At 43.5% G+C, this 16,078-nt stretch overlaps 1 protein-coding gene across 2 annotated transcripts in view; it reads left to right on the forward strand.

The window, feature by feature from the left end:
- Positions 1 to 16,078, forward strand: part of MATN2 (matrilin 2) — a 135,278-nt gene that overhangs the window by 87,369 nt on the left and 31,831 nt on the right. For both annotated transcript variants that reach the window (XM_042973260.1, XM_042973259.1), the window contains exons 7-8: positions 8,555 to 8,677; positions 15,081 to 15,203. In XM_042973260.1, the coding sequence (XP_042829194.1) occupies positions 8,555 to 8,677; positions 15,081 to 15,203 (246 nt within the window). The remainder of the gene's footprint in view (positions 1 to 8,554; positions 8,678 to 15,080; positions 15,204 to 16,078) is intronic.

The following is a 16,078-nucleotide window of genomic DNA, read 5'->3' on the forward strand; positions in this document are numbered from 1 at the left end:
CTCAGCCGGGCTGTGCCCATCAGTATTAACAGAGCTTAAAAAATACTTTCACTGAAGCTCTGTGGCTTGTGGGCTTCAGCTCTGCCTCCACGCGAGCATAAGAAAATCGCTGAGCCTGAAGGAGTTGAATGTGGTTGCTTCGGGGTGGGGGAGGGGCGGGTGGAGGGTGGTTTGCAGAGAACGGCTCGTTCTTTTGTTTGATATATTTAGTTCTATTTGATTTTAACTACACGCATACAGGTCAGAATTCACTTGAGCTCCCAACATCTGACCATAAGAACTTACAAACTAAAGATGTTTTGCGAAAGGATTCCAAAAGCATTCTTTTACATGTAAAGGTATGTCAGGGCACTTAAGGGATTGTGTGTGGGCGATCATCCTGTTGAGGGGTTCACTTGAGAGAAGGTTGTTTTTAAAGGATTAGGGCCCAGCATTTTTAAAAAGTGCAGCTGAATACCAGGTCAGTGTACGTTATCTCTGAAACATACATCAAGGAGAAAATAGGATTTCAATTCGTAAAAAGTTCATGTACCCACCGCCTTTCTAAAACACATTGATTATGGAAAGCAGGATATACGTGGACAGTTTTTTAAAAAGCACCCCCACAAAACTCCTGAAACGTAAGCTTCCTCTTCAACCCTAAATATCAATAGCTTATAAACGCCGGAGCTGGAGACAAGGGTGGAGCCTGGAATTGCAAGGAACACGGCCAGTCAAAATATGCATTTCTAGAGCCCTAACCATGTGCCAGTAACAATGGACAAGGTGAGGGCCTTCCTGGAGGAGGTGATATTTTGGCTGAATCTTGAAGGCAGAGCTGTCATTTATTCACCGGGCAAAGAAGGCTGAGACCAGGGTGGCCGGGAGGAGGAAAGGTGTGCCAAGATATAAGCCAGACAGGCTCAGGCCCACACCTGGCACACGACTGGCATGCGGCTTATTGAGAGAAGAAGCGGGTGATGAGTGGCCTCCTCTGGTCCTGGTCTCCCTTCCCTTCTGAACATTCTGAACCGTAAATCAGCAACCCGGGCTGTGGTAACAGCTGGGAAGGTGGTTGCCAGGTTGACGGGTTGGTCTGTTCCTCAGAGAGGAGGCCATGTGCTGCCAAGGGCAGTCTCGGCCTCAGAGCAAATTCTAGCTCTTCTGCTTTTTCACTGGCTGGCCTTGGGCAATTGATTTGTGCTTCAGTTCCCTCAACTGTAATAGGGGATCATAATACTGCCTGCTTCATAGCGTTGTCTTGAAAACTAAATGGGGTAATCCATATAAACCATTTAGCAAATTGTCTGGTGCTGAGCAAGTTCTTTTCAGGGATGATACTGCCTTCAACGACTTTAAATTGGTATTTATTGAGCATATACCACATGCCCGAGCTAAGTTTAATAGTGCATAAAAAATTCAAGACTTGGCCCCAGGCTTCCACTCGGATGAGACCTGGAGGAAAACACGCGTCCTATCCAGTCTGCCTCCTGCCTCCTCAAAACTCCTTCCCTGCCTGAGACCCCCCGATTCCCACCCCTAGTTCCCAGAGGCTCGCCATCACCCCCATCCTGTGGCTCAGTATGTCTCCTATCCCAGAATCCCTGGGGACACGGAGAATTACAGGCCCCAGGATGATGCAGGCAAGGAGACCCTCCAGTCAACACGGAAGCTCAAGCGCGCTGGGAGAAGAGGTCTGGCTGGGAGGCAGGGGAGGACTGGTCCAGCTCGGGGGCCTTGCCAGTGAGGCACGGAGCCCAGCAATTCCAGCGTGTCTCTGGACCCTGTCGGAGTCGAGACTCAGAAGTAGGCAGGGCTGGGTACTCAGAGGGGTCTGGGTGGGCAGCATCCAGGAGGTGTGTCCCCTAGAAAAAGGACCCCCTTCCTATCATGCTTGGGGTAGGGTGAGAACCAGACCTGGAAAGGCTACTGCCAGGAGGAAGGAGACCCCCCCACCCGGCTTTCTTGGAAAGCTGCGAGAGTGGGAAATAAAGTGAAGCCCAGCAGTAAGAATGGAGACCCTTGGGAGCACCCCACATCTGTGAGGGACAAGAACAAGAACTGTGAAATAGGGGCCAGTTAAAAAGACAGAAACAGGATGGAGGTGGAAACTCAGAATCAAGACAGTCATCCTGTTAGTAATTAATGAGGCATCACATCAGCTTCCAGCCAAGTCAGCCTGGCTGCTGCTGTGGTGTTGAGAGGTTTTTTTAAAAAATTTTTTCCACTTCTCGTAAACTTGCAAAAAAAAATGAAATAAAACAAAAGATACTCAGTTCCTTAAATTTCATCTCTATTTTTAACCAAAAGTATATTTGAAGGCTAACCCAATTAGTAAGTGTAATTATTGTCTGAAAATGTAGACTGTCAATGTAATATACCAAACGTGATTAATTTATGATTAAACCAAAGTATATATAATAGAGCCTTATGTTCCTGAACAAAGAGTATGATTTAAAATACGTAAGTATTCAAAAAGCACCACTTAAAAAAATTTTTTTTTAATGTTTATTTATTTTTGAGAGAGGGTGAGCAGAGGAGGGGCAGAGAGAGAGGGAGACACAGAATCCGAAGCAGGCTCCAGGCCCTGAGCTGTCAGCACAGAGCCCGACGCGGGGCTCAAACTCACGGCCTGTGAGATCATGACCTGAGCCGAAGTCAGACGCTTAACTGACTGAGACACCCAGGCGCCCCCAAAAAGCACCACTTTTTATATCAATTCTTTCCCCTAAAGCAACCTATCCAAGTCTATCTGAATATTCTGTAGAGGGGAGAAGAGTGGAAATATGCAGGTATGGTAACTTTGCAAAATATTGCCAAGACTTTTTTTCACTGTGGGAAAATAGACGTAATATAAAATTTACCACTGTAACCATTTTAAAGTGTACAGTTCAGTGACATTAAGAACATTCGTGTTGTTATGCAACCATCACTGCCATCACTGTCAGAATTTCCTTCTTCTTTAAGGCTGAATAATATTCCATTGTATGTATACATCACATTTTGTTTACCCATTCATCTGTCAGTAGACACGTGGGTGGTTTCCACCTTTTGGCCCTAGTGAGTAATGATGCTATGAACATGAACGTACAAGTATCTGTTCAAATCCCTGCTTCCAAATTGCTAGATCATATTATGGCAAGACTTTTTAAGGTCTGATCTGAAACCACTACTACTGAGCCAGGCACGAGAACATTCTCAGATGTTCAGGGTCTTTTCCTGAGAAAGATAGAAGACTTCAGTCCACTGGACAGGGATTCATGTCTTTGGTATCAAGGAGACTGCGGGTTTCAAGTCTAATGCTTAATCATCTAATACCTGTTCTAGTGAGTAAAGGTAATTGTAGACATTTATAACATATAATAGCATGTTGCTATTTATTATTTACTGACTTTGAGATCATTATAGTCATTATTTTTTAGACTCCATTGATAACTTGGTTGGCATTTCCATCCTTTTTCAAGTAGGAATGCTTTGCATAGAGGAAAGTACTACATGAATATTTATACTTGCTTTAAAAGTGAAACCTGAAGGAAGGAAATAATTTTATACTGAATCCAAGGCATAAAATATAGAATGTATAGAATTTAGGTTCCATAGCCAACTTATGGTTAACCTACTGTAATATGCTACTTAGTTTTGTGAGATGAATTTTTGTACATGAATCAAAGATTCTCGATTGGAGGGGACCTGAAAGTTCAAACTAGTTCTAGCCCAACCACCCATCTCACAATATTCCCATCATGCTATCATCCATCCTGCACTTAAATACTCCTACTGACAGGACACTCACTACACCCCATGCAGTGCATTCCATTTTGTGCAGCTCTGACTCTTAGAAAGTGGTTCATTAAACTGAGCTGAGAATGACTTCCTTGTACTTTGAAACTAAGAACAAATTAGGCTTCTTGTATTTTCTTGGTCATTAGGACTAAGTCATATCAGAATAACTTTATTTCGCTTAGTAGACTAGCTAGGCCTGGAAAACGTGGTAGGGACTATCTGTACTTTCACAGACATTGGACCGATTTGCTGATGAAGGCCCTATGCCTCATAGACCAGATGGAGGAACGTGTGCTGGATGAAAGAATAATTAATTGTTTGCATCTATAACTGGCTGAATGTCTGTACCCAGAAGATGTTAATTGCTGAGCTGAGATCCTCACGGAGGGAGATTTTTCAAGCAGCCTGCCAAAAGAAGCCTGAAGAACTATATAAGAGCTGTCTTATATCCTTAGTGATCCCTTGTTGGTTCCTAGTGGGCGGTGTTTACATCTAAACCCTCCAAAACACTCCATTGAGAGTAGTACTGATAATTGAGGCACCTGGGTGGCTCAGTCAGTTGAGCATCCGACTTAAGCTCAGGTCATAATCTCACAGTTCATGAGTTCAAGCTCTGCATTGGGCTCGCTACTGTCAGCATAGAGCCCACTTCAGATCCTCTGTACCGTGCCCCCATCTTCTCTGCTCCTCCCCCACTCACACACGCTCTCTCTCTTTGTGTCTCTGTCTCTCTCTCTCAAAAATGAATAAATATTTATAGGTAAAGAAGAGTGGTACTGATAACCGTTTATTCATTCAACAAATATTTGTCAAGCACCTACTATGTGCCAGATGCCATTGGAGACACTAAGCATGCAATGCTAAGTAAAACGAACCAAAAGACTTCTGTTTTTTTGGGCAATAGCTTACATTCTGTTGGAGCAGAGTAGATGAGAATACAGGGCTCACGAGAAAGTGGAATCTGAACAAACACTTGAAAGAGGTGAGGGAAGGAGGAGACTTTTGAAGCAGGGGACATACAACACCAGTGCAAAGGCCCTGAGGCAAGAACTGTGAGACTTGGCAATGATGAGGGACAATAAGGAAGTCCATATGACTAGAACAGAGTGAGACATAGTAATGTAGTATGGTCCACAGAGCATACAGCCTGTCCTGTCTATAGTCATAGGTTTGCTCCCCCAAATTCCAGTGATACCTGTGAGCTCATGGCCACTTCCCTATACTGAAATCCTAAAATGGCTTTGTTTGTTGGCTGTATTTTATGTTTGGGTGTAGACATAAGAAGCTATACACGTTGTCCCCAGCAATTTTCCCTGATTATTTTCTTCTCCATTACTGGGCACTTCCCACACTGTTCTTTTTTCTATATTTTAATGCTATTTTCCATGGCAACTAGTTTCACAATTATGAATGTACATACTTGTTTTTAATACCTTTCCTGACTACAAAAGTAACATATACTTACTGTAGAAAACTAGATCATATAGAAATGAAGTTGTATAAAATGAAACGATCTGTCATCACCCAGAGATAACCATTGTTAATACTGACTTGCTACATTTCCCTCCAGCCTTTTTATGCATATGAATATATTTTTATAGAGTTGAGATCATACAGTATAACATTAAATCATGAGTATTTTCACATGTCATTTTAAACTTTATCAAAAACATTTTAATGTCTTCATGATAATCTATCATACGTATGTATCACAAAGTGTTCAATAATTTTTTTGGCTACTCTGATTGTATTGTGATAAATGTCCTCATATGTAAGTCTTTGCATTTTCTGATCATTTTCTTAGGAACAAAACACAAAAGGAAACTTACTGAGTCAAAGTCTGTTAACAGTTTTAAGGCTTTTGATGTATATTGAAAGTTATTTCCAAAAAGTTTTACCAATGTATACTCTACTGTAAGCGTTTTGAGGAGACGATTGAAAAAAATTTTTGCTAACTTAAGAGAAAATTTTTTCTCACTGCTCTTTTTATTATCATGTCTAATTACCTTTCTTCATAAAATTAGGTAGTAATATATAGAGATAATTGACAAATACATGTTTTTTGGTGTTATTTGATTGATGAATAGTCTGTTCTAATTAAAATTAACTGAAGAAGAATTAGATCATATGAATAAAGGCCTCTGTTTATTAAAGAAATTGAACTTGTTCTTATAAACCTTCCCACAAAGAAAACACCAGGACTAGTTGGCTTAACTGGTGAATATAGGATGAAGAGCTAATATCAATACATAAATTCTTCCAGAAAACTGAAGAGGGAACATTTTTCAACTTATTCTGTGAAGCCAGCGTTACCGTGATACAAAACCCAGGAAAATACATTACAAGAAAAGAAAACTACACATAAGTATCCCTCATAAAATTCGTGTAAAAGTTGTTTAAATATTTTTAGCAATCAAATCCCACAATATGTAAAAAGGATAATGCATCATGACCAAGAAAGATTTATCCCAGGAATTCAGAGTTGATTTAACATTCAAAACGTGATCAATGTAACTCACAATATTAACATACTAAAGAGCAGAAACCATAAAATCCAACTCAAAAGATAAAGAGCATTGGACAAGACCTGACATTCAATTTTGATTAAAAATTTTTTTTTAATCTTTATTTATTTTTGAGAGAGAGAGAGAGAGAGAGAGTGGGGGAGGAACAGAGAGAGAGGGAGACACAGAATCCAAAGCAGGCTCCAGGCTCTGAGCTGTCTGCACAGAGCGCCATGCAGGGCTCGAACTCACGAACTGCAAGATCATGACCTGAGCTGAAGTCGGACACTTAACCGATTGAGCCACCTAGGCACCCCTCAATTATGATTTTTTAAAGAAAAAAAAAACCTTTCTGCAAATTAGGAATGATAAGAACTGCCTCCATCTGATGAGGTGCATCAGTGGAGAAATCATCAGGCAACACCATACTCAATGATGAAAGACTGAATGCTTTCCTTATAGGATCAGAAACAAAACAGGATGCCCACTTTCACCACCTCCTTTTAGTATTGTACTCTAGGTTCTAGCCATTGTATTAGGGGTAAAAAAAAGAAGGGCGGCGGGAGAAATGAAATCTAGGTTGGAAAGGAAGAATTAAAGCATATTTATTAACAGACAACAGGGTCATCTATGTAGAAAATTCAGTGGAGTCTACAAAAAGGGGCTATTAAGTGAGTTTAGCAAAATTGCAGGATACAAGGTCTATATACAAAAAACAACTATTTTTTACATTTTTTCAATGGAGAATCAAAAATTAAGATTAAAAAAACCATTTACCATAGCATCAAAAATATGTACTACCTATGGACAAATTTGACAAAAGATGTGAAAGACTTATACTACAAAAACTACAAAACATTGCTAAGGGAAATTAAAGAAGACTTAAATAAATAGATATATCACATTCATGGATCAGAAGGCTTAATACTGTTAAGCTGTCTGTCCTTTCCAAATCTATACATCAAAGCAATATCTATCATGATCCTAGTATGCTTTTTTGCAGAAACTGACAAGCTGATTCTAAAATATGTGTGAAACGCAAAGGATTAAAACAGTTAAATGGATTTTGAAAAAGATGCCCAAAGTTGGAGGACTTAAACTACTTGATTTTAAAAACTACGTGTTTTTCCTTTTAAGGATATTGTGCGCCTTTCTCTTAATCATTTTGTTTCCTCTGTTACAGGCTAGGAAATTCTTCATTATTAAAATTCTTCATTATTAAAATGATATCCATAGGTCACATATTCTGTAATATAGTAAAATCCTCATCAAAACAAAAATATTTCTTTTATGACCCCATCAGCTGCTAATTATTTCAGGCAGTTTTAAACAGTGTGTTTAATTCCATTATAGCAAAATAATCAGACCCTTCAATAGAAGTCTCTTTCCCTATCTAAAAATACTCATATAAGTAAAATCCCATTATAAAAAATTCTACGTAACCTTTCTTTTCTCTTGGTGTTTTGATTTAAATTAATGTGTACCTAGAGATCACAATCTCTGACTGTGCAACCTTGAGAAAATCTAAGTGCAAATGAGTCCCGTGATGTAACGAGGACAGTACTTTACAATGAGGATATCTCTGTCATTTATTCCTTCTTTTTCCCAGGATCTGACTTTGTGTCCTATTGTTTGGCTCAGTGTCTGAGGGGTTTAAGTGGTCTGGAGTTCGACTTGGGGAAGATTTCCATTGTTTTCATTGCATAAATTCCATAAAACTTTGAGCTAAGCTCTCTCTTCCCAGCTTGCGAGACAACAAACAACACTCAACCACGCTTTTATTTTAGTGGCTTTTTTTTTCAACGTTTTTTGTTCTTTTTTTTATTTATTTTTGGGACAGAGAGAGACAGAGCATGAACAGGGGAGGGTCAGAGAGAGAGGGAGACACAGAATCGGAAACAGGCTCCAGGCTCCGAGCCATCAGCCCAGAGCCCGACGCGGGGCTCGAACTCACGGACCGCGAGATCGTGACCCGGCTGAAGTCGGACGCTCAACCGACTGCGCCACCCAGGCGCCCCTATTTTAGTGGCTTTTAACGTGAACCCAGACAAGGAAAGCATCTTCAGATTCACTTGCTGCATACATTTTGTAACATGTTGAGAAAGTTCTCTCTGGGAGGCCATATCCCTAAACATGGAGATAGCTTCACTGAGAGATCCCTTCATAGCAGGACTGTTTGAGGTTACAGGAATTTATTATTTAGGGAAAATTAAGAATGAAATCCCCTTGGTTTTTCTCTGTGATATTTATTATTTTGTTCACCATTCTTACGATTTTTCTCTTTCCAGAGATAGACTACTGTGCCTCACCTAATCATGGATGCCAGCACGAGTGTGTTAACACAGTTCACTCCTATTCCTGCCGCTGCCTAAAAGGTTTTATCCTGAATCCAGATAAGAAAACCTGCAGAAGTAAGTTGCACTGGCTGTAGAAGGGCTTGTTCTGATAAATGCTCTGCTAATTTTCCTTTTCCTTGCAAAACTTCAGCAAGTATACGTGTACTCAGCATTTGTGCTCACTGATACTATTCTGCCCTTTATTTTACCTTTTGTCACTCCCAGTTCTGTGATGGAGATGATTTTTAGAGATTGACTAGACTGAGTCTGCCTATGGGATCCACTGAGCAAAGTTGAGGCCCAAACCAAAGCCCTAACCTACATGAAATGAGGGCGCACACCCTCCCTCCTCCTTAGCCCCACAGCATGTATTTGGGACCTTGTGAAAGAAAAGCCTGGGCCCAGAGACAGGAGGTAAAAGGGATTCATTTCTTCCGGTCTTACCAGATGAGACACTTCCTGGCTGCTAAGAGGGGAAAATTGCTGCTCTATCCTCTTTGACATAAAGGAAGGAAAAAAACAGGACTCTGGGGTATTTCCGCAGCGTTCGAGAGGTACATGGCATCAGCAGGATGAAATTAATGATGTGCTGAGTGACTCAAATGCCTGTCGGCTGGCACATCAAGGGGGATCTAGAGCATGAGCCCCAAATGAGATCTCTTTACACTAGACTGTCCCTGAGAAACCACTAGAATGGGAAGTCCACAAGGACAAAGATTCTCCTGTTTTTCTCACTCTTGAATCCTCAACACCTCAAGGGTTTGGCACGTGAAAGTGCGACACAAGACAAATGAATGATTGAACGAGTGAGTAAATGGATCTCTCTGAGATTTATCATCCTGGAGAAATTGCACCTCTTATTTGAATTGCTCAATCTTGTTAGAAAGATGGCCCTTTTGGGGCGCCTGGGTGACTCCGTTGGTTAAGTGTCTGACTTCGGCTCAGGTCACGATCTCGTGGTTCATGAGTTCGAGCCCCACATCGGGCTGTCTGCTGTCAGCACAGAGCCCACTTTGGATCCTCTGTCCCCCTCTGTCTCTGCTCCCCGCCCCCACCCCCACCATCTCGTGTGCTCTCTCTCTCTTTCAAAAATAAATGAACATTAAAAAATAATTAAGAAAGATGGCCCTTTTAAGCCATACAGGTTGTGAACTTTTTAAAAGTATTTCCATAGTCAGTCCACACTTATGTACACTGAATTGTTTGTGTTCTTCTGGCAGTGGTGTTTGTAGAACTTTCTGGAGCCTCCATTTAGGGGTGTATTTTCTTATGCGCTTCTTCACCACCTCTTCTTGGTGATATGTATGGCAGTGCTCTGCCTCAAAGCAGGACTGAATTTTCAAAAGTTTGACCATGTATTTCTTTTGAAAAAGCACTGTGGGCTATGTCACTGAATCCAGACAAGCCACATTCTGCTCCCAGCACGTGTGGACTTACCAACTCACTCTAACAAGTGTTTGACCTTGGATGGTGGTAGATGGTTGTAGACACCACGTTTCGAAACTGGTGCCTTACAAAAGGTAATCCCTGCTGCCTAGCCTCGATGCAAACCCTGGAACCATTTGAGCATGAAATGGGAATTTTAACCGATGGCACCATTCAACACACGAAAACAATGAAGTGGAATATTTTTCATTAGACCACACATGCATAACTATGGTGGAAAACCAACTTTTCTGGACTGGCCACGCCTCTCTCTGCTATTTACACCTTCTTCTAGGTCTAAGTGTGTTAGTGGCTGACTACACCCAGGGAAAATCAGTCGCAGGTGGACTCGTTTGTGGACCAAAAGCTCTTATGTGGGGAAAAATTAGATCCGGTTCAACTCAGACACACACATTGTGGAGGAAAAGGGGAACAAGTTAGGCATGTGGCCATCAGGGCAGGGAATATGCTTGAAAGTCTTCATCTCTTACCAGTCATCTAGGATTCCCTCGACCTCTGCCTCACATCCTGCCAGGAGAGGCACATGCACTAAGAGAAGGATCCAAGGTGGTACATGCATGCATTGTTATCAAGAGGGGAGGGAAGTGGGGAACAGAAGGGCCAGTGGAGAGGCAGTGACCATTGGGAGCAGTTTGACCACCACAGACGGGCCTGTTCGTGGGTCGTGGCCCTCTCCACAGTCCCCAATGCTCCTTCATATATGTTGAGTGATTATAGCTCCATTTCCTCTTTAGCCAGGTGCCCTACTTTTTCATCCAAGAAAAATGGAATTTGTGTCTAAAACCCGATGTCCTCATCAGCCCTTCTCCCAACATCCTGCCTCATCGTTACATTTTCCATTGTCTGCTGCAAACCCAGCCCTGGGCTCCTGAGGTCAGCCTCCTAGAGCTGCCCCTGACTTCATGTTTGCACTCAGTCGATTATGGCAGACAGCTGTTCACGGCAACGAGCACTCACTGTCTCTCTAGAGCATTACATGGAAGAGGGAAGCAAGAAATTAGATTTAAATCTGGAGTTTGTTATTAGGAGTTTGAGGATCTCAAGAGCATTACAGATCTCAAGCTCAGGGTACAGCCATTTACGTTTAATAGACAGTTGATGGATGTGGGCTATTTTCAAATCTAATAAGACATCTATTTTTCAGAGGAATTTGACGTTATCCAATTAAGGTGGAAAACACAGTTCAAGGCAGAATTCTACTGAAGAAAAGTCTCTCGGCCGGGATTTATTCTTCCTCCTCATCTGGGCACAATTTCTTTCTCTGGAAAGTAGTGTCATTGATTTAAGGCATAAATTATTAAGGCGGTGGTGCAAAGCACAGAAGCCAGGACTGGCCTGGCTGTCGAGGGGGGGCCCGAGGGTGGAATCATATGTGGGTGTGAGCCGGGGAGCTGGGCTCCAGGATGGCTCATGCTGGGCACCACAGCTGGTGTTCCCTGGAGCTGGAGGCATCACACTCTGAAGAGACAGGATGGAGATGGGAGGGCTGGTCTTAGCAGTGTCACTCCTACTGGCTGTGTGGCCTTGAACAGGCTGCTTTTCTTCTCTGGACCTGGGTTTGCTAAACCAAAGGAACACGACGTCCCGCTTTAACGTTTTGTAGCCTAACCAATTTTTCTGAGACCTGCTAACTGTGCCACTCCATTGGCATTATAATTTACTGTCCAGGGTCACTAATCTTACATATTTTGATGTCTTACCTTCTCAGTGAAGTCTCCAGCTTTTTACGAGTTGGCACGCATGAGCTCTGTTTAAATTGTGTTGTCGGAGGGGCAGTTGGGTGGCTCAGTCAGCTAAGCCTCCAACTTCGGCTCAGATCATAATTTCACAATTCATGGGTTTGAGCCCCACATCAGACTCTCTGCTGTCAGATCCTCTGTCTCTCTCTCTCTCTCTCTGCCCCTACCCCATGATTCTCTCCCTCTCTCTCAAAATAAATAAATAAACTTAAGAAAAATAAAATACAATTTTTTGTCTGACCGTTCTGCCAACTGGCCTCTCATGGGGCTCACTGGACACTCTGGGCTTCACCAGATAAAGCTACCTGCAAGCCTGTCCCATATGTAGTACCATACATTTAGCGAGGAGACCAGAACAGACACGGGGCACATTGTAGGTACTCCGTAAATACTAATTAAGTAACACACGCATAAAGAAATGTAACTCAAGCATGTAAAGAAAGCAGAGATCTGCAGTTACTTTGCCATAAGTAACCATTTGGAGTCAGTGTTGAATTGCTGTTTGCCAGATAGCTGAGCGAGAACATCTTTAAGAATCCAAATGTTTTTGGGGCGCCTGGGTGGCTTGGTCGGTTAAGCATCCGACTTCGGCTCAGGTCATGATCTCACGGTTCCTGAGTTCAAGCCCCGCGTCGGGCTCTGTGCTGACAGCTCAGAGCCTGGAGCCTGTTTCAGATTCTGTGTCTCCCTCTCTCTCTGCCCCTCCCCTGTTCATGCTCTGTCTCTCTCTGTCTCAAAAATAAATAAACGTTAAAAAAAAAATTTAAAAAAAAGATTCTAAATGTTTTTCAGTTTAGGTATTTTGTAATATAAATCTTTCTTAAAGACAATGCTGGCTTTTAAAAAATTGTGAGAAAATATATATAATATAAAAATGGCCATTCTGACCATTTTTAAAAAATGCTTATTTATTTAGTTTTGAGAGTGTGAGTTCCAGTGGGGGAGGGGCAGAGAGAAAGGGAGAGAGAACCCCAAGGAGGCTCCATGCCGTCAGCACAGAGCCCAGAGTGGGGTTCCATCTCACGAACCGTGAGATCAGGACCTGAGCCAAAATCAAGAGCCGGTTGCCTAACCAACTGAGCCACCCAGGCACCTCTGACTATTCTAATACACTTCAGTGGCATTAAGTACATTCACATTCTCTTTTTTGTTTGTTTGTTTAATGTGTATTTATTTTTGACAGAGAGAGAGAGAGAGAGAGACAGAGCATGAGTGGGGGAGGGGCAGAGAGAGAGGGAGACACAGAATCCGAAGCAGGCTCCAGGCCCTGAGCTGTCAGCACAGAGCCCGACCCGGGGCTTGAACTCACTGACCGTGAGATCATGACCTGGGCTGAAGTCGGACGCTCAACCAACTGAGCCACGCAGGCGCCCCAGTACATTCACATTCTTATTCAACCATCATTCTTATACAACCATCATCCCCTTAAACTCCAGAACTTTTGGATCTCCCCAAACTCAAACTCTGTACCCATGAAACGACAACTCCCCGTTCCTGTCTCCCCCCCAGCTCTTGGCAACCACCGTTCTATTTTCTGTCTCTCTAAATTTGCCTGTTCTAGTTACCTCATATAAGTGGAATCATACAATATTTGTCCTTTTGTGTCTGACTTATTGCACTTAACATAATGTCTTCAGGCCTCCTCCATGATGCAGCGTATGTCAGAATTTCCTTCCTTTTTAAGGCTGAATTCAAGTCCCTGCTTTTGATTCTTTTCGGTAAATAGCCAGAGGTGGAATTGCTGGATCATATGGTAATTCTGTATTTAATTTTTTGAGGAAACTCCGTACTGTTTTACATAGTGGCTGAATGCTGCCTTTTTAAAACTGTGTTTACTGGAAGTAACTTCACCCCTCTCTAAGGTGTTAACAAAAGGATTCCTGCAGACCCTCCCCAATGTGGCTCCAGACTGTAGCACCCTTTGTACCCTGTCTCTCTGTCTCTGTCTCTCTCTCTCTTTTTGTTTTGTCTGTTGGTATGTGGCCAGTGTTCTATTGACAGGCCCCTTTTCCTTCACTGAAGCCCCTAGTTTTGTGGCATTGTATTCTGTTCCACACAGGTAAGGTTGTTGACGAGTTCGGGGCTGATGAACTGAAACCACACACAGCTAACGATTTTCTGGCCCCCCTCATGCAGAAGGCATGAGTTACAGAAAGTTCCCAGGGGGTCGATGACCGTGGTGGTGGCATCTCTTCTCCCAGGCCATTCCCTGTGTGTGGTGAGAGTTCTCTCCGTGTGCTCAGTCTGCATCCACTTCTGCTCAAACTCTGTGCACGTGGCAAGTTCCATCCGCCGGTCGCCTGGGAGGGCACATGACGGACCCTTGAAGGGATGATCGCCAGGCTGGCTGAGATCAGTCACGATTCATGGCTGTGGGGTCAGGGCGCTAGTCCCAAGAAGACAGGGTAACGGTTGTTGGCAAGGCAACCCACAGGGTCTGCCACGTCCCTACAAGAAAGAACAACGCAGTTAAACAGATCCGGCTCAGCCACAAGAGGGACGATCTCCTGCAGCACCAGTCTCCTAAAGGCCCCCCACAAGCTCATTTTATTTCCTTTTACAGTTCTCCATCTCCCCCATAACCTGCTCTTTGGGGGGGGGGGTTCTTGTGGTTTTAGCATTTTCTACCAGCAAATGAAATGCTAATTGGCTCCTGCTTATGATGACGCTCCCACCTGCTGGCAGAAACACAGCCCGGACGGGGGTGAATGTCGCCATAGGACGCAACTGCAGCAATCTGGGGGGCATCAGATGTGTCTTCAGCTGCTTGATATGGAGGCTGTCATGATCTCACCCCGAGCGAGGCTGAGCATTTGGACCCTTCTTAATGTAACTGCCGTGTCCTGCCTCTCCTAGAGAGTTAGATATCTTACACCATCAGGTTTTGTTTACTCTGCCTTGCGCTGTCCCATGTCATTGTCAGATATCGTTGAAGACAGCGGTTCCCTACATGCTTTGAGCCCTAGTGATGAGGTTAACTCGAAGGAAAGCCCAATTAGCCCAATTGGATTTTCCCAGCTTTTCCATCTTTCTCGGGAAGCGATGGGCTGGGATTTGGGGTCCTCAACCCATTTCACCAGCTCTTGGCCATCATAGGGGAAGAAGACCCATGCTGGAGAATCTAGACTTCTGATCCCAGGTTCTCCTTCCAGCCAGCTCCCTGAGAGCAGGAGCTCTCTTCTCCATCCAATAGAACACCTTATTTACTGAATATTTGCTGCAAGGGGCTAACCCCACAGCCCTGGGGGAGGTCCAGAGCCTGCAGGAGGTCTGCCCTTTCTCTCTCTCCTCAGGAATCAACTATTGTGCACTGAACAAACCGGGCTGTGAGCATGAATGCATCAACACGGAGGAAGGCTACTCCTGCCGCTGCCGTCGGGGCTACAGCCTGGACCCCAACGGCAAGACTTGCAGCCGTGAGTGTGCCGTGGCGGGGGTTCCAACGGGAGGGTGCGGTTCACACGCAGGCTCACTTCTGAAGCTGCTGGGTTTCCTGTGAGCCTGACGGTCCAACAGGCTTCGCCTTCCTGGCCTCAGTTTCATCATCCATAAAATGGGACTGTTCATGCCACCTACCTCATAGGTTTGTTTATGGGAATTAAAAGAATCAATACGTATAAAACACTTAGAAAAGTGCTGCTACGGGGCACCTGGGTGGCTCAGTCGATGAAGCATCCAACTTTGGCTCCGGTCATGATCTCGTGGCCCATGAGTTTGAGCCCCGCATTGGGCTCTGTGCTGACCGCTCAGAGCGTGGAGCCTGCTTCTGTGTCTCCCCCTCTCTCTGCCCCCTCCTCGCTCATGCTCTCTCTCTGTCTCTCAAAATAAATAAATGTTAAAAAATTTAAAAAAGAAATAAAAGAAGAAAAGTGCTGCTGAATATTAATAAGCATTCAGTGAATATTAGCTAATGTTATTATTCGCTGTTGAGAGCGCTGATTAAGTCAGACCCACCGGAATCTAAATCCAAGCTCTACTACATACTAGATGTATGGCCCTGGGCAAGTTATTTAACTTTGCCAAGCTTTGATTTTCCCATCTGTTTTATTTATGTATTCATGTATTTATTTATATATTTAATACCATGTTTTTTTAATGCTTATTTATTTTGAGAGAGAGCGCTAGTGCAGGGGAGGGGCAGAGAGAGAGGGAGAGGGAGAGAATTCCAAGTAGGTTCTGCATATCAGTGCAGAGCCCAATTTGGGGCTCAAACTCATGAACCGCGAGTTCGTGACCTGAGCTGAAACCAAGAGTCGGATGCTTAAATAACTGAGCCACCCAGGCGCCCCGA

The sequence above is a fragment of the Panthera tigris genome, chromosome F2 (assembly GCF_018350195.1).
Source record: "Panthera tigris isolate Pti1 chromosome F2, P.tigris_Pti1_mat1.1, whole genome shotgun sequence".
NCBI lineage: Eukaryota > Metazoa > Chordata > Mammalia > Carnivora > Felidae > Panthera > Panthera tigris.